This window comes from Aquila chrysaetos, chromosome 14, assembly GCF_900496995.4.
Source record: "Aquila chrysaetos chrysaetos chromosome 14, bAquChr1.4, whole genome shotgun sequence".
Taxonomy (NCBI): Eukaryota; Metazoa; Chordata; class Aves; order Accipitriformes; family Accipitridae; genus Aquila; species Aquila chrysaetos.
The window spans coordinates 30,860,712-30,888,217 of record NC_044017.1 but is presented as its reverse complement, the minus strand read 5'-3'; the positions used below and the strand labels follow the sequence as shown (position 1 = coordinate 30,888,217).

General features: G+C 36.4%; 1 protein-coding gene across 8 annotated transcripts in view; it reads left to right on the top strand.

Moving 5' to 3' along the window:
- Positions 1–27,506, top strand: part of ZC3H13 (zinc finger CCCH-type containing 13) — a 49,513-nt gene that overhangs the window by 3,210 nt on the left and 18,797 nt on the right. For 2 of the 8 annotated variants that reach the window (XM_041128629.1, XM_041128628.1), the window contains exons 2-12: positions 2,921–3,046; positions 3,483–3,592; positions 9,035–9,146; positions 14,777–14,833; positions 15,833–15,941; positions 18,373–18,512; positions 18,966–18,986; positions 19,243–19,403; positions 20,725–20,922; positions 22,336–22,509; positions 26,290–26,594. In XM_041128629.1, the coding sequence (XP_040984563.1) occupies positions 2,930–3,046; positions 3,483–3,592; positions 9,035–9,146; positions 14,777–14,833; positions 15,833–15,941; positions 18,373–18,512; positions 18,966–18,986; positions 19,243–19,403; positions 20,725–20,922; positions 22,336–22,509; positions 26,290–26,594 (1,504 nt within the window). In that variant the 5' untranslated portion in view covers positions 2,921–2,929. Of the gene's footprint in view, positions 1–2,920; positions 3,047–3,482; positions 3,593–9,034; positions 9,147–14,776; positions 14,834–15,832; positions 15,942–18,372; positions 18,513–18,965; positions 18,987–19,242; positions 19,404–20,724; positions 20,923–22,335; positions 22,510–26,289; positions 26,595–27,506 lie in introns of those variants that run through there. The other 6 variants (XM_030036303.2, XM_030036308.2, XM_030036298.2 and 3 more) reach the window with 5 other exon arrangements.

Here is a 27,506-nt window from a genome sequence, read left to right as displayed (position 1 = left end):
AATATGCTGGGCAGTCACAGCATGCTGGTTTTGTTTGCTAGAATAATTTCTCGTGAAAAACCTCTTCTGTTAATAAAGTATCTGTTCTTAATTGCAAACCAGTGGATATGGGCCAGAATGTAAGGATAGAATTGACAGAATGCTACCTGAAATAATACAGTTTTTCATTTCATGTTCCAAGTTTTTATTTTCTGTAAAATAGGGGGTTTTACAAACCTCAGAAGATTCAAGTTTGGGTGGTGTTCTTTTCATTTCCTTATAGGAAATTACCGGCCAAAATATAGGGAAGTAGGTATGGAATGAAATGATCTGTTCAGTTATGATGATGTTACCCGCTTCATCCTCTCCGTGTTTATAACTATCCTTTTAAGCCTAGTCATCATCATAACTTCCTATAGAAGTTAATTCTGAAAAGGTACTATTTGCTGGGTAAAAAGCAACATTTTAAAAATAGATGTTTTGCCTCTGTTTCTTGGAAGATAAAAGGACATTCAAATTAGGAGGCAAAATGAATGTAAATTTTTTGTATTTGTATACTGCTATCATGTCAGTGTGTACTGTACTTATGTATTAGATGCACTCATTTTATCTGTCCTTCATGTGTTGAACCCTCTCCCTACGCCATTGCCAGTGCCGTTCTTCTAACCCTTTTTATTTCAGATATGGCTCTTTTTACTGTAAATATTTAAACCAAAATCAGTATTTGGTATGTGATCGTCTTACTAAAAATGCTTTTGCATATGTCAGTCGATTTTTGTATCCTCTATTAAAGGGTGTAGCTGCATGAAACCTTACCGGTTCAGTGGGGTTTTTTTCTGAAATACAGTGGGAAACAATCCCGAAATGGAAGGGTGCTCAGTTAGGTGAGATGTGGTATTGTTTTGCTTTCTAACTTTAATGGTTTATCCTGTCAGACTTTATAACTACTGCTGCACATTGAGCTGTCCACAATGACTCCTAATTATTCTTCTCAGAAGACTGGACTAATTTGAACTCATTGAGTATTTAGATAAAATCATTTCTCCTTGTGTGCATTACATTATATTTATTTACATTTCATCTGCTGTTGTATTACTCAATTTTCTAACTCAATTAGGTCTTTCTGGAAATCTCTATTCTCCACAGTTTTTACTAACCCAAATAATTTCTTACTACTGGCAAATTCTACTGTTTCACTGTCTGCTTCCACTAATTGATGTTAACCATTGTTTTTAATGTCTGGTATACACCACATGGTTAACTTCTACCCTCTCTGAGCATCTTGGTTAATGTCTTGGTTATCTGAACCTTGCTTATGAGATAAAATTCTTCAGATAATCAAAGGCTTGGAGAAGTAGTCCTTAGAGCTGAGCTGAGCAATCTCTCAAGTATGTAGTGTAGGCTTGCTTTCTTCTGTTGTTTATAAAGGAGCTGAAGTGCTTAGCGAGAGCTTCAGCACAGAGTTTTGTTTGTAGAAAGTGCACGGATGTCAGACTAGGGAGGTCTTGTCATTGAAGTAATGACAAGATTCAGATAATGAAGTTTCACCAAGGTACAAGGGAAAAAAACCAGGTATTGAAGTATCAAGAGTAAAATAAGTTACAGCAGTATTACATTCTATGTATATATGTCCACATTTATACATTATGATTTTTTTTGCTGTAGAATGGAACCTTACAATCTGAATGCTATGGGAACATATTGCTGATCAGATCAGTGAAAATTTGTGTTAATCCAATCTGGTGGGTGTTAGTTTAAATTTGTATTACTCTGACTGTATGGATGAGCTTTTTGTCATTTGTAACCTGTTTGCGTATGAGAAATTAGCTTAAGTGTGTGTGTTCTAAACGCAGTGACACGTGGATAGGAGCGGAAGAGACAGCAGAAGGGTAGGAGATTAGTGTTTGGTTAATCATGTTATACTGATTAATGAGCTCTAGAATGATGGCACTTTGCAATACAATAGAGGCAGGTTTTCAAGCTATATATGAATCATCCAGCAACTGGCAGATTTTCCCAAATTGATTTTATTTCTGTGTAGATCAAGTAGCATTTAAAGAACGGACAGTAGTTTCTGGAGCCCATTTTGCCCTTTTTCTGCAACCTGTCTCTAGTGCTAAATATGTATCTTCCTTTTTTGTTTTTTTTTAATATATGGTTTTCTTTCTATATTCAATAATTCCTTCCTTTCTCAGGTAAGATAAATTGTGACTTCTTATTTATCAAACTTATGCTGTATTTGCTTTAAAATCTGTTTTTCTTAATGAAAAGGAGTCACTTCTTGAGAAGCTTAAGAAGTGTGTCACTGTTCTGGGTTTTGGGTTTTTTTTTAATTTTATTTTATTTTTTTTTTTTTTTAAACTCGGGTGGTTCCAAATAGTTGTAGGATACAAACCAATAACAAACACAGACTGTGGATGATATCAAGGTGGTTTTCAGTAGGTTGTCACACACAACAAAGGGGGGGAATAATGGAGCTCTCATTTTTGGAGATTTGTGTCTGAAAATGAGAGCCATCTTTAGTGGTCAGAACCTGTTTCTGAGAGGTTGGTGAAGTAACATTAAAGATTCTTTTCACTTGAAGTCACTTGAGTTCACGCACAAAAAATACATGACGAAGGAAAGCATCTGTTCTGTGTGGTGTTCGCTACCTAAATGAATAACATGTCATATGATCTTTCCCAAAGGGAAGCTGAAGAATCCAAAGCAGGTCATAAAATAAAAAGAAAAATTATCATTACTGGTGTTCATCTGACTAGTTCAAATCAGAGGCATTCCTTGTTACAAGATACATTTCACTCATTTATGACTTCTTTTTCTTTCTTCATCACCTCTGCAGCAACTCTTACAACATATATCATACTATTTTATTCATGTGAGTTCAGTGTCAATAGCCCCAAACTGAAGGATTTTACAGTTTTGCTTTTTTTTTTGGTTGAAGTAGTACAAAATGTCAAAAATTAGAAGGAAGGTCACAGTGGAAAATACCAAGACCATATCCGATAGCACATCCCGAAGACCCAGTGTGTTTGAAAGGCTTGGACCCAGCACTGGAAGTACTGCAGAGGTGAGTTGTAAAAGTGTTCTTCTTTTCCTCCCCACCCCAGCATCTTCTTTTCCAGGATTTAGGTGGTGGGAAAGAGTAGCTCACAAGTACCAAATACTCAGATGTCACTGATGTTAGTAAAGGTGAAAAGAACTCCTTAACGCATGGATGTTCAACATACTAATACTAGAATTTTCAAATAACGTGTGTTGCCCCAGCTTCTGGAGAGGAGCAGTAGTACTGTACATATTAATAGTCTTTCCACCAACCTGAATTTTTCTCTGCCAGACCTGATGCTCATTGTTGATTATTTTTTTTAATTAGTTATATTACTGGTGGACAGAAATTACAGATAAATGGGAGTTAATGTGGAGTCATTTGTTTGTTCTGCCACACTCACACCAATGGTATTTCCAGAAATGAGTGTGAAATTCACCCAGTAATGTCTGTCTCTTAGACACAGTGCCGTAACTGGCTGAAGACTGGCAACTGCCTCTATGGGAACACATGTAGATTCGTACATGGCCCTTCACCACGAGGTAAAGGCTATAGCAGCAGTTATAGAAGGTAAATCAAGAACTCACTTTGAATTCTTCACATGCTGTAGGAAAATAGCTTTTGCAACTATGTCTTCTGTTTTCTTTTTTTTTTTTTTTTTTTAAGTGAAATGCTGTGGTGTGCCTAATGGTATGTTTTATCAATAACCAATTGCATTGTGAAGCTGCTCAAAACAATTAATTTGACAACTTGCAGTGGGTTTTCCCAGGATTTTTGTGTGTATGTAGCTTTAAAAAATGAATGGAGTCTGCTGGATACAGATTACCTTCTTATATTACTTGAAATGGGAAGTTCAAGTACCTTAATACATTTTTTATTTTTTTTGCGTAGTGTCACTGCAGCTTCTGATATGCCTTTCTGTCCTTTACTAAAATCTGTTCTGCAACTACTTACAGCAGTACTCACATACTTGCCGCCCTTCTGCGTTTGCTATATTGTTTGATGAATAAGGTGTCTGTCCTTTCTCTCCTGTTGTGAGAAAACACTTCTCTTCAAAACATAGTTTTGTGACTTTATCTGTCAGATATAGAACAAATACCCTGTATCATAGGAGGAGATCCAAAAAGTTACTTCATTTTTCAGAAGAGAGTATTTTTTATTATCTGCCTCTTCATGTGTTACTATAATTTAAAAATGTTGGGTTTTTTGACTGTCCTTTGTGTGGTGTAACACCTTCCTTAACTGACACTAAATGTGGCAGTAAGTTTGTAATATTCTTGCTATAAAGGACAAAAAGATAGTATAGTTTTAGCATAGTACCTCTTTTTATGAAGGCTTCACATTTTACAAACAACTGTGCTTCATAATGCTACAGTAATGCCAATGTTACCTCTAGATTATAGATGGGCACACTGAAGCATCAAAGTGTAAAGCAACAACAGGAAGGTTGGCATGGGGTTAGGATTCTGTTTCTGGTTCTTTTTCCTATTCCTGTGGCATACTCAGGATGATCTTGACTTTGCTTGTTTGATCTTCCATTGCTTCTAAGGTGGTAGCAGCTGGGATACAAAATATATCGCTGAGTTTAATGTTTCTTTTGCTGTGTAAAAGATTTTACTCTGTTCTGTACTGAATGTTCCAAATGGGAAAAAGGAGTGATTTACTGGTAGAGATTAAATTTTAAAACTGTTAGAATGTCAGTCTCTCCTTGCTTTCAGTGTTTGGAACACTCAGTGCGTGGTTCTGCTTGGTCATTTGAAGAAAAATGACATTTCTTTTAATGATTAAAGCTGTGTTTTTGCTTCACTGTCACCACTGACATTTAAGAATAATGTTGATTTACTTCTTTTTATTGCTAACTTTTTTTTACTAGGTCTGTATGAAAAAGTCAAAGGACAAATCTTGCTGCTTATTTGCCTGATACATTCAACATTTAATAGAGGTGTTCTTAAAAATAAAAAGGGCGAGGAAGCCCCTACCTACGCACCCTCCCACGCACACCAAAACAGACAAATGAAAAAAGCATGCTTGTCTTCAGAAGTTTCTACTGATGGCTCTTGGCCAGGCACAGAAAAAGCTGGTTTATGTACATAATAAACTGTTGGCATTTTCATGCCCTTTAACATTACAGAGATTTTTACAAATGTTATCCAGGTATTTTGAACGCAGTTTTATTGGCTTCTTGCAAGCCAAGCTAATGCTGCTTCCACATCAGTTCAGTTCAAGCAGTACTCCTGTTCATGTGTCTGGGACAACGTAATGGCGGCGTGTCTACACGTGTTCAGCCAGGCCTGCTGCTGAAGTCTTTTGTCTGCTTTGCAAGCAGTTTGGTAGGACAAAGCACATCTTGCTGCCTTTCTGTCTTGCCCATTCAATTTCATACCTGTCCAAAATAAATCTCATTGTTAATGGTTTTATCTGACCATAATGCCTCCCATAGTTCAGAACATCACCAGACAGTAGGAAAACGACTCTAAAATGAGAAAAAGGCTCTTAAATCTAGTTTAGTTGTAACTCCGTTTCAGCATTAATGCTGCCTCTCACAGCATGAATGTTAATCTTGCTGTTATAAAAATAAAACCTAGCATGTTTTTACATATAAAGCTTTCCTGATGAAGATATTAAGAATTCAGTAATAGACCTGCCAGTCTTCCAGACATCTGAAGTAAGGAGAAGCTAACGAGGAAAGAGCTGTGTGTAAACATGCTATCACAGAAGGAATTTTGCTCTCTTGCTCCACTCGTAACTTGTTTGTTGCTTGACAGCTTCCTGCTGGTTCCCCTGTACTATTGGCAGGATCTATGCCATCGTAGTGTCCCTCTCTTAGCCTGATCCTCTTCATTCTGGATCATTACACAGGATTTAAAAACCAAACCAGCAGTAATATTGGGTAAGAAAGTATGGATTTTGCAAGGTTCAAATATTGTTGTACGGGAAACTGAAAAACGAGACAATGTTTCATGAGCATTCAGTTATAATACATACATTACACACTAATAATTGTCATCTGCCTATACACGCGTGTGTGCACATACACACAGATTTTCTCAGGTAGCTGTGTTGTAATGTGTGCCTGCTGCTAGGTGGTTGTTCCCGACACTGTAAGAGGTACAGAAGCAAAGGGAGGCACTGTTACGAACGTGCATTCCCTAACCAAGCTGCTGAATATGGAGAACTGAACTGCTGCAGGAAGTAATGCTGTTTAAAATCACTTAACTGCACTGCTTAAAATTTAAATTGATGAAATTCTGCATTTTAGGCCTTATTTAAAAGATGGGCCCAGCACAAAATATTAAGTCATTAAAGAGAAAATTTTTGTTGAGTAGTTTTCTTCTTTCAGTGTACAAGGATAATGCTGTGGAGTCTTTTGTGTGAAAGGTTCTACCAGTTGCAGTCTAGCCACATCATCTTAAACTGTAGAGGTAAAATTGTAGTTATCTGTTGAAATTCAGCAGTGTGCATTACCTGGAATAACCAAAGATCCCTTTTGGAGGGGGAGTGGGGGGAAAGTTATGTAGTAAAGAAGCCATTGTGTAAAAATTAAAATTGTGGTACACCTGAAAGAAAAATCAGCTAGTAGACCAGCTTGGTTTTCTGTGCATTAAGCCAAAGTATCTGAAAACAGTCACAGCTTCCTAAGTAATTATTTCTTAAAATTTGACAAATTTTCAATCTTATTTTATTAGACTTCTTGGGGGGTCATGATGTTTTTGGGGAAGGAGGGGTAGGATGGTTACCATGACTTCGTTCTAGTGTTCTAAAGCTGAAAACAAACCCCAACCCCCAAAACAACAAAACCAAACAAAAAACCACCAACAAAACCCAACCCTAAAGCTATAGCTTTTTTCATTTCTGTTATTTCCTGATAACTTTTGTAATCCTTAAGTAGATTTGAATAATGTTTTAACAAAATAATTTTTTTCTTCCCTCCCATACTGAAAAAGGTATTATTTGAAGGTGAAATGGTTTGGATGTTTCTTCACTCCAGCATATAACTTAAAAAAAAAAAAAAAAAAAAAAAAAAAAGTATTAAAAAGTATTAAAGTATCAGATGTCTCTCTAGAAAGTACATGAGCTGCATTCAATGTAAGTTCTCTTGCTTTCTCCTTCAGCTACTGGGGTTTTTCCTGAAATTGCTCCTCTTGAGGAACAATGTTACTAGTACATTATCTATAATCATTTTGCCTTTTAAATTAATTTTCAGTTTCACAAATACAAATCCTTTGTGCCATAGCTGAAATATTATTAAAAATTAAGGCATTGAATTGCCACTTATGTTGCAAGTTTATTTGCTGAGGTAGCTGATGGTTGGAATGCTTCAGAGAGTTTCAGTAATGCAAAGAAATTACCTTTCTAAGATGGGAGGAGAGGGAAAAAAAACCCACCTTGAATCATAACTTTTGCTAAAGCCAAACACTTTAAAGATGATATAATCGTGCATGCAAAGAAGATAACTTGTTTATATTTGTATGCTGGATATTATTTGATCTTTCTTAGTGCTGCAAGAAGCAACATGCTACTGTTTTGTACCTTTCCTCTGATCTAGATTGACCTGTATTTACAATTTCATGAAGAATTAAATGCATTTAAAAATGACAGCAGTCACTGGTCTTTTTCTTCTTAGATGACACCTTATGACACAGTTTAAAGAATTAAATATAGACAGCATTGCAAAAGAGGAAATGGAAACCAATTACAGGTTTTCAAATATGCACAGGTTGAAAACAAAATTGTATTAATTTAGATTTTACATGCATAAACTGTGAAAGACAGTTTACACTGTGTATTATGTGACAGAGGAAGGGTGGGAGAAATAATACTTTGTAAATGGAAACCCTAATTCAGTCTGAAAAACAAAACAAATGCAAATTTCATTATTCAAATATTACATATAACTCTTCTAATCAACTAAGGCAGCATCAGTATCTCTTTATGATTCTTTAGTGTAAGCTGATAAGTACAGATCCAGTGCTTTCATACAAGCATTTCAAAGAAGTATCTGTAATTACGGCTAACAGCCATCACAGAAGTACCAAACTCAATATCAAGCCAGATTTATGTGAAGACAAAACTTGTTTTCTTGAACTGAAAGATCATGTGAAGCAGGTCCTACATCCCCTTTGCTTACGAACTTGTTTGAATGCAAGGGTTGTTCTCCTTTAACCCATAAGGGATAAATGAACTTGTGAATCCATACTAAATGGTAACAAAATTATATAGATGTCTTGTGGTAGTGTAGGATGTTCCCCCTCCCTTCCCACATCACAGTAATACCTTTTACAGAAAATATACCTTAAAGTTGCATGACTAGTAGAGTTCATCCAATATTTTGTAATTAAAGAAAGAAATAATTATGTTACTACAAGATGGAAAATGGAGGAGGCCTCCAAGAGTGAATTTCTGGTGCATGGTCTTGCAACAGTGTTTTTTTGTGTGGCAGTCTCACCAAGATCATGGGAGGATGGCACCTAGGTCACGTTATCTCCACTTGCAGACTTCATCTGTATTCAGAGTTGTGCTTCTGTGTGACTATTGTTGCTAGTCTACAGTAGTTTGACTCTGCATTAATTGTACTTTTATATATATATATAAAAATATATGTATATATATATTAAAATCAATGCAGCTTAGAATATGGAGAAGGCTAAAGATATCTTGAAAGACTTGGTAGGAGAGTGACTGTGAAACTTTTGCATGATGGTCAGAAAAAGAAGATTTGTTCTGGATAGGATCACCTGCAGCTGATCTAGAGTAGTAACTGACTCATTCCATATATACATACAAGTAATTTTTCTTCTTAGAGTCAAGTCTTCCTTGATGTTCTGGAAGAGTTCCTTTTTTAGAATGCTTAAGCCCATTAGAACGGAGTATTTTTTTATTCATGCACTGTGCTTCTGGGTGGGAGGTTTAGATCTTTCTGTATATAGTAATGAAAAAAAATTAAAAGACAGATTGTATTCCTTTAAAAATAGTCCCATAGAACTGGTTATATTATGTTTCTGTATTATACAGGTCACCGGACAGACCCACTGGAGATCTTCGTGAAAGAATGAAGAACAAACGTCAAGACGTTGAGGCAGAGCCACAGAAACGAAGTACAGAGGAGTCGTCCTCTCCTGTTAGGGTAAGAATGGAGTTTGCAGAACTCCAGAATCCCTCAGTAGAAATTGGGCAGTGTGTCCTAGAAACCTGATCGTGGTGACTTGTAATATTTAAAACGTTTTAATGAACCTATCATTTTGTACATAGCTTGTGGCATATTTTATTATGAAGTGTCTTAACAATTGTACTATTTTGCAATTTTATAGCACTTTGGTCTTTTGGTTCGCAAAGATTTTATAAATCCTGCAGACTAAAATATGTTATAAATACTGATAAACGGGTATTTAATAACAATACAGACTCTTTATTACCAAGAAAGTGTATTAACTGTTGTTCCAATCATCCACTATTTTTCCCCCAACACTTATTCATATCCATTGTTTACATGTATCCTGACTCCAGTTGTTCATCCCAAATTTGCTTTTGATGAGACCATGCAGTTACTGTTGTGCTGGTTCATTTCGCCTTCCTCCTCACATACTCATCAGCCATCCCAACTGCTCACTTTTGAATTTTGCAAAAAATTCATTCATTATCGTTCTCATTTTCTTATCATCTTTCTGCAACCCTATACCCTTCAAATATCAGAAATTACTTATTTTTGTGTTGTCTGCTCCTGATGTTACAAACAAATAGGGGCAGAGTTGGTAGTGTGACCCTGCACCTGTATAACAATAGCACCAGTGTATTCCTGCGTCATGTTTTTTAAGACCATCTTCATATGAATAATGATTAAAAGTTTTTATTTGTGAAAAATCAGTTTTGCTTCTCAGGTATTAACAGTATTATTTTTTTTCTCTCGGTCTGTTCCTACTTGCTGTGTAAAATGAGTTTTTATGTCAGGTGTAAAGAAATCAACAGCAGCTGCTATCATTAAATTAACAGAATGGCTTACCTTCCAATCATGTTCTCAGTTGCTGTTAATTTGTGTAAACTTTCAATCTTTTTACTCTTACTTAAATGTGTTTCTTTTATTTTCTAATAGTTTGAATAAACTGTTGAGTTAAGTACATGGTTGGTGGGAAAAGTGGTTTTTCCAACCGTTATTAAAAATTTACTGTAATTTCTTCTTTCCTGGTACAACTCTAATTTTGATGTAATTCTTGCTTTTGGTTAGTTAACCCTGCTTTTTATAGTGTTCTGTTAATGTAATAATAAAATACTCTAAACAACTAAACCCCAAGTAAAGGTGAACTGGAAGCAGGGATCAAAAGGAATCGGAGAATTAGTGGGTCTGTTAAAGTACCAAAGAATTATTTACAGGATAAGCACACTGTAGAGAAAAAAATACTCTGCTTCAGTCTCATAAAACAGAAGGCTGAGGAAACCACTGAGCTTTTGTATTAGTTGCATGGGGGCAACTCTCATAATACAGGATATCCAAAGAAAATATTCTGGAACAAATAGATGAAGAGGGACAGTCGTCAAGAGTTGCATTGCAAAGAACCGGGATATCTAAAAGAACAGAAGATTGAAGTGACTGAACTGCTAACAAAAATCTTGCTCCATCATTAGAGCTACTGTTGTGGTGGCAATCTAATATGTAACGTTTCCATCTCTTATTAAAGCTTTTGGGATAACAGAGGAGCTGGATAAGAAATCTTAACTTTGTTTTGAAATAATGAAAAGTAGCTTGTTCCACAAAAAGTTTCATAAGTGTGGGTTTTTTTTAAAAAAAAAAAAAAAAAAGCAACGCTGTTCCTGCAGACAAAATTTGTGCTTCACCAGTCTACTAGTCTGAAACTTTTATGGGGAGTAGTGGCTAAGAGAGAACTGTGATACAGGTGAAACCTTAAATAGCTGCTTTTGAGGCACATAGCCAGTGAAAGAATAGCAGGTGTAATATTGTCAGGTTTAGAAGCCAGCTAAGGGGAAAATTTTAGATTAATTTCAAATGATGAAATTACAGAGGATGCTATGGTGCTTCATCTAAAGAGCTATAACTTTTTAAGAATGTTGAAAAAATGTTGGACATCCCAAATGTCAAACTTTGCAGAAGATAAGAAAACAGTAGTTGAGATTACTAAAGTCTGAGGAATGCTGTAGGGATTGGGGAAAGAGAGTTTTTGGCAGTACAATGGCAGATGAAACGATGTTGGCAAGTGCAAGGTGTAATGCACAATGAAGAAAGTATTTAAAACAAAAAATCATGAATGAATATTTTAAAAGTAACTGACACCGTCCAGTAGAAAAAGAAGTTATTGTGGACAGCTCAATGAAACCATCTGCTCAAAGTGCAGTCACAGTTGCAGAAGCAAATACTCAGGTATATAAAGATGGAATAGAAAATGATCAATATTATGCTGTAGAAATTCATGGTCCAGTTTTATTTGAAATGCTGTTTGGTTGTGATTGCCTGTATGCAAGAAAATACAGTCAAAGGTCTTTTTTAAGTGGGCAAGGAGGTGAGAAAGAGACTGGAGAGAAGAAAGAACATGTGGTGAATGCATATAATGTATGGTTGAGAGAATGTAAATTAGATGCGTCATATTCATACTTTATCACAGTAGAAAGAGTGGCAAATTTGAAAATGACAAGGGAAATGCTATTTTTGTTATATATGACAATTCTACCTGATTGCCAGAAGATACAGTCAAAACCTGAATAGGTTCCACAAAAAGTTGAGATAGTATAACTAGTATAAAATCTTTTTAGAAGAGATTTCTTGTTCTGTGGAGACATAAGATAACTAGTACAATCTCTATGTATTTAGGAAGAAACTTCCTATATGGACAGCTTATAGAATATATCCCTTATTATTTCTTCATGTCTTGTACTATTATTTTCAGAGACACTATGCTGCGTTACGTGGACAACTACATTGAACTCCGTTGTTTCTGTGTTTCTCAGATTTGTGTTTGGAATTACTTCAGCACTGTATATTAGTGTATCAGTTATACAAATAATTAGATAAGGTTCCTGCTGTTATTGTATTTAGTTGGAATTTTTTATGTTGAATTTTTGTCCGTATTATGAGAAGACAGTTATACTGGAGTATATGAAGCATTACCTAAAGTATTACCTGGGAGTTGTGTATGATTTGGGAGAAACAGTGGGAAGAACTTAATGTACGTTTAGGAAAGGTTTTTGTAAGGAATGTGTATCACTTGTTTCGTATCTGTGCTTTTTGTCACTGTGGCTTTTGAATATTTCCACTGGAAAAAAAGTCAGCATTGTCTTCCATCTCTGAAATGGAAACAATACCTGTTCATTTCAGGGAAACTTCAGATTCATTTTCTTGTATGTTTGTGTAGTGTGGTAGTAGTTTACACTATAAAGGTATCATACCTAGAGCAAAATAGTACTGTTCTTGCCCAAAAGATTCTAGCTGTAATACGTGATAGCTTATTCTAGATTTAAATAAATCTGTGCTTTTGAATTAGTTTGTATTGCTTCTGCATGTACATGTGCTGATAAGGCTGAAACTGAAGCTTCTGCCTTGTAAGAATTGTAGGTTGTAAGAGTCCTATAAATACTCTCTCCATCGGAGTTGGCAAAATAACACTTCTTGGCTAGAAGCTTGTTTTGCAGACTGGATGAGTCCTTTTGTGTTTGGCCAAACTCTTCTGGCTGTAGTGGGAAATTCATTCAAGTAGACATCAAGTCTTGTGCTGTAGAGTGCTGATTCTATCTTATGGGGTGTGGAACTTCAACTTAAGCAGATATTAAATAAATAAAATCTCACACAATTCAGCCATAATGTTGTATTTTTTTTTCCTTTCTTAAGTAGCATTTCTCCTGAACGTCAACATTAAACTGTAATCATCTGTCCAACACATGTATATAGTTTAACTGTGAGCACATACCTGAAAACAGCATAGACAAATTCTACTAAGTTGTTGTTTACTCATAGGACAATCTAGAGGGTTGGTTTTTTTTTTTTTTTTTTAGTAAATATTTGTATTATTATGAAAGTTTATTGTTTCTCATCTAGTAAATGGCATTTTTTCGTAGTCTGCAGAGAAATAGTTTTCAAGTGTGGCTGAAGTGGATACAGCATCTTCAAGTACAAGTGAAAGACATGCTATTGGCCTTTAGGAGCTTGACTTATTTTATTCTTGGTTTAAGGGAGAGATGAGAAAAACCTGTGTGAAGTACAAGAAGGTCTATAAGGATAGGAAGGAAATATTTACTCCCCATAGTACGAGGGAATTATATGTGTTGTAAGTGGAACAAGTACAATAAAAGGAATATGTTGAAGACTTTTTGATGAGAAAATTCAAATATGTGTTCTAAACCATCATAACTTAAATTCTTGATTTGCGTGCCCCAGGAAAATATATTCAATTTCTAAACTGAGATTTAGATGCAATGTTACCAGAATCTTTTTTCCTGACAACTATCTGAAGTCGTTTAGTGAATGAACGGGCTCAGATCAAGCTGTCCTGACTTGTAGAATAGCACGCTTGCATAAAAATTGTCTATTTTCTTCCTCTATATTCAGTAATTCAATAAAATTCTTTCATAGATGTTTTTGTTCTCAGTTCTTCTGTAGAAGTATGATTGTGCCACTACTGAATCTCTCCACTGAAAGGAGAAAATACAGGCTGTTTCAAGATGCTTGTGTTTGTAAGTTTGGAGATGTAGGCAAGATACATACAGGTTGTGTAGTATTTTTAACATGGGTTTTTAAATTGGTCTTGAAGCGTTCTGACTTATCTGCACGTTCTCTGCTGACGAGTTATTTGGGGAATTGGCTTTGAGAATTTTTTGAAATCAGTATATAGAGGATGTCCTAACATGCGTATTTCAGTTTGCTAGTATCAAATAGTGTTGAATTAATAGAAACTAGTATTTGTATTTAAGAAATTATGTTTATTGTTTGTTTATATTGTAGGAATTAGTTGCAGTGTATGGCAGAAGTACACAGTTTAATAGAACAGATGCAGCCTTCAAGGAAGGCAGTCTAGAAAAATTAAGATAGTCTAAGAAAAAAAAGAATTGTTGTAGGAGAGGCTTGTTGATAAAGTTACAGATTTTCAGATCTCATCAGAGTAATTTTCTTTTAAGGTAACTTGCTTTGGAGCATAGTACAGTTCTTGCTCTTAGACCAAAATGCCTTTAGTACATGTTGTGATGATGGCTTAGTTGATGAAGACTTGTCTGCAGTTGATGTCAGCAACCAACACAACTTGATAGGTTAGGATCTTGTACATCATTTTAGAGATCCTGTTATGAAATGGAGAAAAAAAAACTTTTTTTTTTTTCCTTATTCTACAAGCTGCTTTAAATTAAACATGATGCAAAATAGTTCTTTAATGTGAAGTTCGTTCATGTAATGTAGCGACTGGTCACTTTTTTCCAAACCTTCTAAGGCTTTGAATATGATATACTGAATGCATCAAGATGAGAGGCTTGAAGATAACTGTGCATTGAAGCATCTGCTTTAGTTCACTAGGTAAAATAAATGCAGTACTTGTTCTCTCATTGTTTATGTCATTAAACTAGAGATAAGATTTTAACATTGTTAGTAAATAAAAAGGAATAGTTGAATTTTACTCACTTGGGAGTGACTGTCCACAATGTTATGTTATTTCCTTACTGTGTTTCTAAGGTGATGTTAAGAATTTAAATTAAGTCAAGATCTAAGTCCCAATAAGGAATAGCTAGTGAAATTCTCAGACATCTCCTTTTCTTGGCATAAAAACAAAGGTTCCTACATATCAACATGGAAGAATCCCCCAAAGACAAAAGAAGGAACTATGGGAGGTGAGAACAAAAGGGATATGGGACAGACTTTCATTATTTGCTCTTTCTGGTTTCCTACTTAATAAATTAACCTGAGGTACTTCTAAGCTTGAATGTTCTTTTTTTTGCAAATAGTGAAAAAACTTTGTCCTGTACTCCACTGAGGCCCAGGTAGATTATTTAGAGAATGTCAATTCAGCAGAGGCAATGATGCAACTATGCAGCTTTACTATTGGAATTCAGCAGGGGGGGAAGAGCAGCACAGGTTCAGTTGCCTTTTGAAATTATGTTCTTTCCTGTAAGAATAGTCTCTGGCTTCCTTAGGTATCCATGACCAACTGCCACATGCAAAATGGGTGCTACTGCAATAGTTAGACTTGTCTAATAACTCGGGGCCAGTGAAAGTGCAAATATAAAGCTATCAACAAAACTTGATTCTAGTGTGTTGCTTTAGACTTTTTTCCCCTTCCTTCTGCCAGCCAAGGGTCTTTTTTTTTTTTTTTTAATTATTCCTGCCCTGCCCCCCCCCCCCCCCCCCCCCCTTCTTTATCCTCTGGAGAGTTAAATGGTTCAGCTTCTGAGGCTCATCTGCCTTGCATATAAATATTCTTATTTACAGCTGAGAACTCTTATTCAAGCTGTTAAAATTATACTCTTTAAATGTTCATTAAACTTCTGGTCTTAAGAACCTGGTCTGTTCTTTCAGTTCCTGTTTTAAACTTTATTCTCTGATACGTGCTCGATTCTTGCTTTGCCTTTAAACCTTCTTATTTTATGAATCCTTTCTGCTCTTTTCCCCATCTGCTATTTGCATACTGATTGTATGAAATTGCATTAGAACATGTTGCCTGTGGAGTCTCTGCCTATTTAAGAAGGTATTTGTTCAACAGGCTAAAGGGGAAAATGCTTTTTGTACTATAAAAAAGAAACAGCCAAAATACCATGTAAAATATACCTACTTCTTCAGGCTTCTTTTAAAATAAAGTTGTTTACTCTAATGCAGCATTTTTCCCTTTATAGAAAGAGTCTTCACGAGGAAGACATAGAGAAAAGGAGGATATCAAAATTACAAAGGAGAGAACACCAGAAAGTGAAGAGGAAAATGGGGATTGGGAAACAAATAGAGAAGGTAAGTGTAATTAAGCTAATGTCCCCCTACGGCTCAAAGAATTGCAAGATTACTGGGCTGTATGTAAAGCAGAATGTTTAAAGGTTTGGTTTCTAAGCAGAACACTTTTATGCAGTAGCCATTTATGTTTATTTTTGGAGACAAGCAAAGAAGCAATCTGAGTTGGACTTCTACAACGGTAAAACCAGCTTCTTTTAAAAACACATGGGTTTTTTTTTTTTTTCACTTTTTTTTTTTTTTTTGACTCCTCAGACAACAAGGAACTTGGCCATAGGCTACTCTGTGGCTGAACTTTTCACATTTAGAACACTAGTTGAATTCAAGTTACACCCAAGTAGTTTTGAAACTGGTCAATCTGAGAGAGCGTAACTCCTTTAAATTCAAAAGTCAGCAGGTTGTTGCATAATTTGTAATGGTGTGAACTGTCTCATTAACAAGGGCTCATTAGAATGAGTATAACAACAGCTGAAGGTAGCAGTTGGTTAACTATTGGCCTGGTTTAACCCCAGCCAGCAACTAAGCACCACGCAGCCGCTCACTCACTCCCCCCCACCCAGTGGGATGGGGGAGAAAATCGGGAAAAAGAAGCAAAACCCACGGGTTGAGATAAGAACAGTTTAATAGAACAGAAAAGAAGAAACTAATAATGATAATGATAACATATTCTGAAAACACTTGAAGAGTGGTAAGAGTCTTGCGTTACCTTGTGTAGTCATTTTTGTTTGGGTGGTGGGGTTTGGGGTTTTTTTTGTTTATGTTTAAAAGGTGATTTTGTTGTCCTTGTTCATAATACTCATCCATTTAATATTCAGACAGTTGAGGAAAAGATTGTCTTTGTTTTCTCCTCTCTCTCCTGAGTTTCACTTTTGTTAGAGACCCAGTTCACCTGACAGATAAATTATGGCAGGTTCTAATGAACTGTGGTGTTTATGTAGTTTTGTAAGTGTCAGTGTTTCAGAAGTAGTTACAATGTTGCAAGAGAAGATGGGGAATCCTGATCCATTCTGAGTGAATTCAGATATAATGAATGTATTTGCAATAAAGTATACTACTACAAGTTGTTTGTGGGATGGAGCACCTCTGTAAATTTCATGAAGTAGGTAGCTTTTCTAGAGTATGTGCTGTAAGTGTTGCAAATACTGTTTTGCTGTGTCTTAAGCACAATACATGAATAGAAAAGTAGCCATAATATATTTTCACTCCTTTCTAAACGTTGTTTTCGGCATGATTTAAGAAACATTGAGCTATGGAAACATGTACGCATGGAAATAGAATCTAAGTCTAAAACGTTTGGAACATAAAAACCTCAAGTTCTGTATAAATGTATAGTATGAATGTCTTAAGTCTTAGACACTGAGGCTTTCAGCTTGAGAATTATGATTTTTTTCAAAATAGTGTTGATCAGTTATATGGATGAAGTAGAATTACTATCTGTTAAGTTCTAGTGAGTGCTATATAAGCAGACGTGAACTGGGAGAGAACCTATGCTGTTAGGAACTGCAGCTCTCTATAAGCTGTTCCCATGACGACACATGAAGGGAATTTGTAGACTGAGTTTAGTTATTGCAAAACCTTTTATATAGTTCCTCTGTGTAGGAAGGGGAGTGAAAGCTAATGACTTTTTAATGAAGTCATCTTTTCTCTGACAGTTATTTTCCTAAAGTGCATTCTGAGCATTAGACTTAAATAGCCATAAACAAAATAAGACATGTAAACAGAGTGAGTAAAACTGCTTTAATTTTCAGTAAGATTTCAGCTGCAAGGCTTGAAGCATATGATACTAACTAGCCATGACTTAATGAAATACGGAGAGAAATAGCACCTTTTCTGATGTGAAAACCAAACAGTAACAATGTTTTAAAAACAGAAATAAACTCTTGAAGTGGGCATTTGTCCAGTGAAAGAGGTCATACAGACCTCTTCTTTTATTTTACAATCAATTTATAGATGTAATTAAATAAGTGTATCAATTGATTTGTGGGATATTCTGTTATACAAAATCCTCTAGTATCATGCATCACTATTTAAATCCGTTTCATCTGAGATTTCCCAATTAAGTAGTGCTCTATATATTTTTGGTCTTTGTGAAGACACACTCTTTTAATTTTTTTTTTTTTTTTAAATAAAAATAAATGGTTTACTGGGTTTCCCTTGCTACCTCAGCTTAATAATTGATGCAAGTCTCTAAAAGAAGTTAAGGTGGTTTTTTTGATGAAGTTTAAGAATTTAACTGCAGTTGTATGGAACTAATTGCAGTTATTTCAGTTTTATGCATATAATTGGAGCAGAGATTTGGCTTAGCTTCATTGATCCATTCATGCAGTGCTTAAAAGTCGCGGAAATATTTATGCTTGGCATCCAGTATGCTAAATATTATTATTTATTTAATATGTAATTGTTTACTAATCTATTTACTTTTTTAAAAATAAAGATTCTGATAATGGAGATGTTAATTATGATTATGATCACGAGCTGTCTTTGGAAATGAAGCGCCAAAAGATTCAGAGAGAACTCATGAAGTTGGAACAGGAAAACATGGAGAAACGAGAGGAAATAGTCATTAAAAAAGAGGTTTGTATTATGTGAATGTGAAATTAAAAAAATAAGTCATCAGCTACTTCATAGGCTTCTAATTGTTTCCTAGAAGACTTGAGCTTCCTGGGCTACAAATGCACTATTGTGTTATGTAGTAGTAAATAACTGGCACGTGTATCACTTAGTATGTGACTTGGATATTAGTTGTGAGTATCTGGTCAATCCAGCACCGTAACCAAGTTTTCTGCTTTATGAAGTCAGCTATTAAATGAGTAAGATTTAATGCATTTTAATGATACAAAACTAGTAAGACCTTTAACACAGAAGACATGTAGAAGAAAACACAAGGCATTTGCCAAACTCCTTTTTGAATGTGTCTTGTAGTAACAGAGCAGAGTGACAGAGGCAAAGCTGTAAGTGTTAGAAACCCTAAAATTTGGGGGAAGATTAACAAAAAAAAAAGTCTGAAAGGAGGTCTTTCTTTTTCAGACAAACTTGAGTGCTAACTGGGTATGTACTGATTTCAAACTTTTAGTTACAGTTTTTGTAATGTATTACAGAGTACACCATCTTCTCTTCCCCCACCCTTTTCCTTTTATGGTGATCTTTGAAAACGATGTGGTTAGTTTATGTGAGGTATATGTGTACATGGTTAAGATCTCAGATGTATACTATTACTGGATTTACATATCTGACATGTATATCAGCATACAGGTAAGCTTTTGAGCATCAGTGTCTTATCGGTTAATATGTTCTTTTCCTCAAGATTTCTCCAGAGGTGGCTAGATCTAAATTATCACCATCACCATCACCAAGAAAGTCTAGCAAATCTCCAAAACGAAGATCCAGTCCCAAATCATCTTCTTCGGCTAGTAAGAAAGAGAAGAAAGCATCTACTGTATCTTCCCCACTTTTGGATCAGCAGAGGTCAGTATGTAGGTTCATCTTGCGAGAAAGTGAGAACGTGACCAAGCTGATTTTTGTTACTGGAGTTTTCATAATTAATATGGTTTTTCATTTTCTTTGCTTTCAGGACTTTTGATTACGTAACTTTAGGGGAAGGTCTCTAAATTGTGCACTGTGAATCATCTTGTGCAGGAAATTGTTATATGCATGTAGTTGTCAGTTGATTAATTTCATGGTTTACAAGCAGGTCTTTTCTCTTTGAATGTAATGAGTCTCTGGGAGGTGATGAGGAAATATAAACCATTAAAAAGTGGGAAGCAGTTTTATTTGAGATGCTGCAGCCCGTGAAGTAGCTCTTCTAGGCTGAAGTGACATGTTTAAAATTTGACCAACTGCACATTGTGTTTGGTATTGCATATTGCTGTTCAGGAAATAATGTTTGACTTTCAAGGCAGGGAATTTCTCAGAATTCAGGAGAGGGAAAGAAGTGGCGGATGGGGGCAGGGAGGGAAGTAAGGACAAGGTATGTGAAAATAACAGGAAGTTCAAACTGGGCACCTTGCCACAAAAAATCAAATCTCCAAAACCTGTTTCTAAGTTCTTGCTGCCTGCAGGACCTTTTGAATCACTGTTTGCAGCTTTTAGATAGGAAAGAAATTACTGCAGCAACATAAGCGAACACATCTGTATTTGCTAAGCAAAAGTCCTGTTTAAAATAGGGACAGAACAATATTGTATCTGCTGTGAGAATGTACAGCATGGGCTACTATGCTACTGACATTCAGTATGCAGTGATACCTAGTTTATAGGGTTTATGTCAGTGGTAGTTTATATGGAAAAATATATACTATTTCATATTGTGAGATGCATATTCAAAAATATTTCAATGCTTTATCCTGCATCAGGTAGTTAACATTAAATCGAAGACATGAGCTGTTCAAGTTATTTTGTGTATGTGATTGTGGTATTGCATTGCAGAAATGGGAGGCTAAACACACAAGATGCTCTATAGAGTTCTGATCCTCTGATGTGTGCAGTTCATGCAAGGGCATTTTAACTTTGAAAACTGGTTCTGTCTGAAAGGGAGTAATTTGTATTTTTGTTCGCTTGCTTCAGAAATAAAGGTTATAAATGGAAGAGCTCAATGTGAATTTTTACCATCTACATTCACCCTTCAGTCAAGTGCAGTTATTGAGTGCTGCTTGCTAATGGAGTGGTGAATCCTATCCTAAAAGCTTCAAGGCCCTTTATGTCATAACTTTCCTGCCAACAACTGAGAAATCATTATTTGAAATAGTTGGCAGTCCTTCATTTTTCTCCCCCCTTGTTAATTTATCTCTAGGAGTTCTAAAAGTAACCAGAGTAAAAAGAAAGGTCCTCGTACCCCTAGTCCTCCTCCTCCAGTACAAGAGGAAACTCCCCTGGGGAAAAAACACAAAGAAAAACATAAAGCAAAAGAACGTTCAGAAGAAAAGGCAAGGGAGGTGAAAGAGAGAGGGCGTGACTTTGAAAGGCACAAGGAGAAAAAAGAGAAGCAGAGGTAAGTTATGTTGCATTACTAGCTTTTAACATTAATGTAACCTTGCTTTTAAAGTTATCTTTTATAGAACATTGAATAATAAAGGATTTATACCTGCTTTGCCAACAGCCTTTTCAGTACTCATTAAATATTTTAAGTGCGTTATATAGATGGATTGATAGACTATAACTAACAGATTGGTGGCTTTTAATTACATAACTTAATAAGTTTGTAAAATGCCCTTTTGAAAGATTCATTACTTTTCAGGAAGTTGGACCTTCACCAATGGAGCAATTCATTTGCCAAAATCTTTGTCAAAGTCGTTCACCTGTCCGCTTGCCTGCTCTTCTGAAATCTTAGAGGACTAATATCTTTCTAAATTGGCAGTGACATGTTTAACGTCTCCCTAATCTTCAGTAGGTTAAAAGTATTTCTGAAGTAGTCGGAGTACTGCAATTTTAGAATTACTTTACTTTCACATATATATACATATATATACACACACATCAAATAGTGGACTAATATGACTATTCCCGTTATTTTCTGAAGCATAGGTGTCCATTTAAGTTGAAAAATACAACACCTGCATTTTTAAATCCTGTATTTCCTTGATGAAAATAGGGTATGTGTTTGTAAGTGTTTACTTTGTAACTAGCATGGCAAAGGCTAAGGAGTGGAAGACCAGTGAATTGTGTATCTTTAATTGATTAAATAAATGACACTATTCTTACTTCAAAATATATTATTTCCCTCATGCTTGCACACTTCATTACTGGAAGGAGGTCACAAGCAGTAGAAAATATTCTAGGTAGTGCTGAAAGGATCAAGAGAGTACTTGGCTTATCGTTGTACTATGATCAGGTATTGCTGTGGTGACTGCAGCCTTTTATTTCAATGTTGGATTTTTGTCTTTTGTTTTTTCCTAAATAATAAAAATCAGGAAATAATATCAAATCTTCATGATGTACAGTAAGTGACATAGTTGAAGGTTCTGACAGATCTCTTTCCTTCATTTGAAACTGTGATTAGCATTTGAAAATGTCTGTGAGCTTGAGTCTTCTTAAATACAAAGTTCTGACATTACAGAGATTTTTTTTAATAGGGTAGCAAGATAATTAGCCATTGTTAGGAATTCTGTTTCACCGCCACATGAAATATTAGGTAAAATTACAATATATTTTTGTTTTTACCATATTCTAGTTTTGCATTTTACAGTCCAGTGATTAGCAAGAAACTTAGTGCGTATCTTGCATTTTTGAGTCTTGCTAGCTTATGGTAATTTCATATATGAAATTATAGATGGAACAAATGATTCTATAAGATAGTTCTTGATCTTGTAAGCACAGGTTTTGTCTTGGAGTTGTCAGTCATTTCACAGAAATGTACTAATGCCATATTACACCCGTTAAACAAGCTGCTGTTTATGTTTCCCAGGGATCCCTCTGAAAGCTCCCATAGACAGAAGCGTTCTCCTAGTCCTGCAGATCATTCTGGCAGTAATTCTTCCCCTTCCAGGGAGTACTCACCACCTGCTGCAAGGCGAAGACAAACCTCCCGAGCTCCAGCCAAGTCAACCACTCACAAACATAACTTCTCACCCTCTCGCAGGTGGGAGGTCAATTGCATGGATTTTATTACCATGAATAGTTATAGTTTAGAAACTTCCTCTGTTGCTTTGACTACTTGTTCATATGTGTCTGTTGTGTGTGCCTCAAACACTTGAGCTCTGAGGCTTTTTATTTTTTGCCAAGTTACTACATTGAGAGTACCTGTCATGTCAAGAACACAAGTCATGGTGCAGGCTTCCATTTTTCAGTTTCTCTTAAATGTTTTGGCTTCAGGTGGAACTTCAGAAGTCTGATATGAGACATAGTCTGTGATCCTTTGGGAAGTTTTTTTCTCTTTCTCACCTTCCCCCTTCTTAAAAAGTAGAAAGTGTGTGAATTCTTCTATCTTAGAGATGGGGAAGGAGTTTCTCCGCTCTAAAATGGGTAAAGTGGTACACAGATCCTGGCTCTACACATCTTTCCTGAAAAGCAAGCACAACAGGCTAAACAGTACAATATGAGGACAGTTTCAGAGACCCTTCTTGCAGGAAGGGAAGATATCATCCTGCTAGTTCTAGAGGCCTTAGAAAAAAATCTTTTACCACCCATTAAAAAGAAATGGAGGAGGCTTCTTATTTTGTTCTGAAGGAATCTGTAAGCTTAGGTTTAGAATGGCAGTGCTGAATACTACTGCAGTCCTGTGTTTGTATAATGGAGAGGGAGGCACACTTATTTTCTGCACGTCTACTGAAGGGTGGGGGGAGGACACCAGATGTCATATATGTCTGCGTGCTGATAAAACAAGCCAAATAAAACCCATCCATTCAGCAATCCTAAGAGTTGTAAGCAAGCTCTTTTGCTGCTGTAGTGACTCAGTTCAGCTGGAACAACGTTGTATTGTATTAAGCTAGATGTCACTGGTGGATGTTTTCTCTAAATTGGATTATTATAGGGGAAGGAGTAGAGCAGGCAGTTCCCCCTGCAGCTGGCGTAGTAAGGAGACTGAAAAATACCTTTGCAGTACCCTTTTCCCCACTTTTTCTAACCTACTGCACTATTTTGCTCATCACTGCCTGCTTGGGGGTTCTATGCAGATGTATCAAGTGTTGTGCAAGGGAAATGTTAAGCAGGGAAAATAAATGGGCCTTCTGCTAGAAGCCGGGAAGGATATTTGAAGTGTTTTGTTTGTCTCCAAACCATTGATAGCCTTCCATGCAAGCCAATTTTAGTAACCCTGTGTTTCATCGTAATGGTTTAATGGTGAAGAGTAAATGTAGTCTTACTTAAAGACGGTAAGTCATGAAATCGTATTAGATTCTGTCAGTCATTTCTGACCCTGACTGACTTTTACTTTGAGTGCTTTGGAAATTTTACTACTCATTCCAGGCCATTTGTTTCATTTGTATGAGACAATGTGTACGAATTGTCATCTTGGAGGCAAGCGGGCTACTTGTTTCCTCAGGAATAGTCATTGGTCAGACCTTCTGTCCTGTGATAGAAAGCTGCAGTCAGCATGGGTGTCTATATCCGTGGAGACAGAGAAACTGAGTTTCCTCTTTCCTGACATTCATGAAGAGTGTTTACTGGTAACATGCACAAGGGGACCTGGAGGCTTTTTAATTTTCCAGACAAAAGGAGCTACACATAAGCATCCTGGAGGTCAGACTGTGTGTAGAAGTTACAGGCATCTCTAAGCCACGTCAGGAATGCATCAGCTGGATCTCATGCACTTTTAGGTCTTCAGACAAGGAGGTACAGAATCTTAGTCTATTGTTGAGGTGTCCAAATATTCTCTGGCATTGACCATCTTAAACACATCTCAGCGGGCTAGTCTCCAGGCCTGGCAATATCCTAGCATACAAGCTTACAGACACAGTCTGAATTAAACTGAAGAACAGGCTGCACCTATTTTTTCAATTTTTCAGGGTGTCCTAGTTAAGCATGTTCCAGAGGCTGGTTTTGTTTATTTTTCTGTCTCACCCCTTTCTTTCTGTCACTTTCCTGGGTATATTTTCTGGTAGAGATGAAGTGGCTCAGTTCAAGTATTGTTTCAGTCTGTCCTGCAAAAATTTTATTTGACTTCTCTCAATTGACAAATCTGAAGTGCCTCAACAGTCAAGTCAAGATGCTTCCTTTAGTGAATATATCTGGTATTGTAGTAGAATCTGGCTGTGAAACCACCATCTTTGTGACATTGGTCCTATGGTAATCAGCATACTACTCCATGGGGCTCTGAAGGTGGTTTTCTTGAGTCACTGACATTGACTAGAAGGAAGGATGAAATGCTGGTATTAATAGACAACTTCCACCATGTTGTCTTTTACCCAAAAAGGACTTCCTTACAGACTGCAGTTCCTACCTCCAGTTGCCAGAGATTTCACTTAGCATTCCATTCCTAAAGCTTTGCTCCTCGGAAGCTGAATCATTGCTCTGTGTTCCTGACTTGAGGAGAATCTTTTCACCTGCAGAGTCTGGGTCTTTAAGAAGCCTTGGCCAGGAGATTTACTGCTGAGTAGCATTGGCTAGGCAACTGTCCATTTGGCTCTTGGACAGTGTCATGACAGGCTGTAAGCCTACTAACCTGAATGATTCCAGAGCTCATTCTCTTCAGAGCCCAACTGACATCAACTGTCTCAGAAGAATTTCTTGTGACATTTGCAAGGTAATTCAGCAAAAGCTGTGTTACGTACATATCCTTACCAACTGCTGGGTTATTGCAGGGAAGTACTACTGCCTATGGTAAAGTAGTCCCTCATTTGTGTGTCACCTGAAACTGAGATATTCATCTGTATGATCTGGATTTTTATTTGAAGTCACCAACACTATATATGGACATTTAAAAGCGGGAACTGAATTACTTAAAACTAAGTGGGGTTTTTGAAGATGTATTGTCCATGTGTGTTTTTTCTGACTCCTGCTCTTTTCTTTGGAGTCTCTGAAATTTAGTGAAGTGGCAGGGAGTTGGCAGTTAAGGGCAATGCATATTTCATGAGAAAAGATACTTGCAAGTTGTTTTCATGCTGATAAGGGAGAAAAAACCACTACTGAGCTCAAAGGTTTTAGGCGTGTGTTTGTTCATGTTAGACTGCACATGGAATAACATATTATGAGGAAGTTGGTTTACTGTTGTGTAAATGACCTTTAGTTAAGTGATGGGATTTCAAAGATGAGAGACACTTTGTTTACTTTTCCTTGTTCTATTAGATATGAATTTTTTGTGTTTGTGTAAACATTCATATTTGCTAAAATTTTAAGTGGATATGCATATGGGTTTTCAGGATCCAGGCCTAAATTGTCTAAAGGACAATGTTAAAAAAGTTAGAAGTGCACAAGAAGGAGACACTGTTGCTTTCTAAAAAACTGAATGCTGTTGGAAACAAAAGAAGAAAGATTCCCCTTAGGTAACACTGTGTAAAAGTTATCTGCCTAATTTTACCATGAACTACAAAAAAAGCATTTTATATTGAAGAAAACAATTGTTCTTGGATTGGGAGTGGGGGAGAAGATCATGGTTTTTTTCTGACTCCTCCCTCCCTTCCCCCAGGAAAGCATTCTGCTAGCTGTGTAATATAATTTTGATTGGACAACATGTTCTTGGATATTAAATAAACTATAACCATTTAAAGATAAGCATACTTTGAAAGGATATCCTTGGTACCCCTGAGGGAAGACTAGTTTGATGTTTTATAGAAACAGCACTTATTTTCAGCAGTCAGAGGGTAGAGAATGCAGAAATTACTTTAATCACTCTTTTTTTTTTTTTTTTTTTTTGTAGGGTACAGGAAGAACCTTTCAAATCAAGTTATTACATGTGTGCCTGTTCTGACTCTCTTCCTTGCAGGTCTGCTTCCCCATCAGGTCAGCATCATTCTCCCATATCCTCCAGACATCACTCCTCTTCATCACAGTCAGGCTCCTCTGTTCAAAGACATTCTCCTTCCCCACACCGCAAAAGAACTCCTTCTCCATCCTATCACAGGACAGCTTCCCCGCCTGCAAGGCGATCATCTTCTCCCTATCCCCCACACTCTTCTCCTCAGAGGAAGCGAAGCCCTTCGAGACACCGATCTCCTGCAAGAGAAAAGGGAAGACATGATCGTGATCGGACTTCACAGTCTCACGATAGGCGCCACGAAAGGCGGGATGGTATGAATAAAAAATAGCACTTCAGAATAATTTTTAATAGTTTTCAAATTGCATTTTGAAGCTTGATTTTTCAAATTGTGGCATTGTCTGCACCTATCCCGATGGGTAGGGGGTGAAGAAAATACTGGCTGTATTATCATTCCTGTGCTGGTGGTGTTGTGTTCAGGGACTGTGCAATCGAGTGTTCCTGATAGAACTGCTTATGTAGGCTCAGCTGATTGTAAAGATCCTGTAGGCATCTGTCTAGGTGTTTCTTGTGTAAAGCAATGGTGGTGTCAGTAGGTAAGTGATCTTCTCTTGGTTATCAGGTATATGCTAGGGATCAGCTGAGTGATGGCAGGGTACTTTTAAGTAACTGTTACTCTTTTCTGTGAGGTGCCCAAATGCTAATCCAGTCCTCACTGATTGCTCTGTCTGTTGTCTTTTTAATTGACATTGAGGTGTGTGCAAAGAAACAGTCATTCCCTCTGGCAATCTCTAAAGCTGGTTGAGCTTTGTGATGGGCAAACATGCTGTTTCTCTCAAGAGACAGATTACAAAGAGTACATACGTCAGCTTTTTTTAGACTGGCTGTAAACTTACCTTCCTGTAGCAGTAACATTACAAATAATGTAATTTACCAAAAGAAAAAAGACTTTAGCAGGACATTGAGGTTTTAAAAGCAAGTGGTCTAAATACAGCACAAATTTCCTGAAAATACATGTGTGTGGAGAAACAAAGGAATTTATGATTGGAGGAGAAATGATCCTACCTTAAAATTATCGAAGTGTGGTTGCTTTCCAATATGTTTAAAATTTATTTTTATTATACTTACTGTCTTTTGAACAGGTAAATATTTGTAAAGTACAGATTCAAATTCACAAAAAGATCTTTAAACCTTAGTGAATGTATAGGTAGATACCCAACACGATC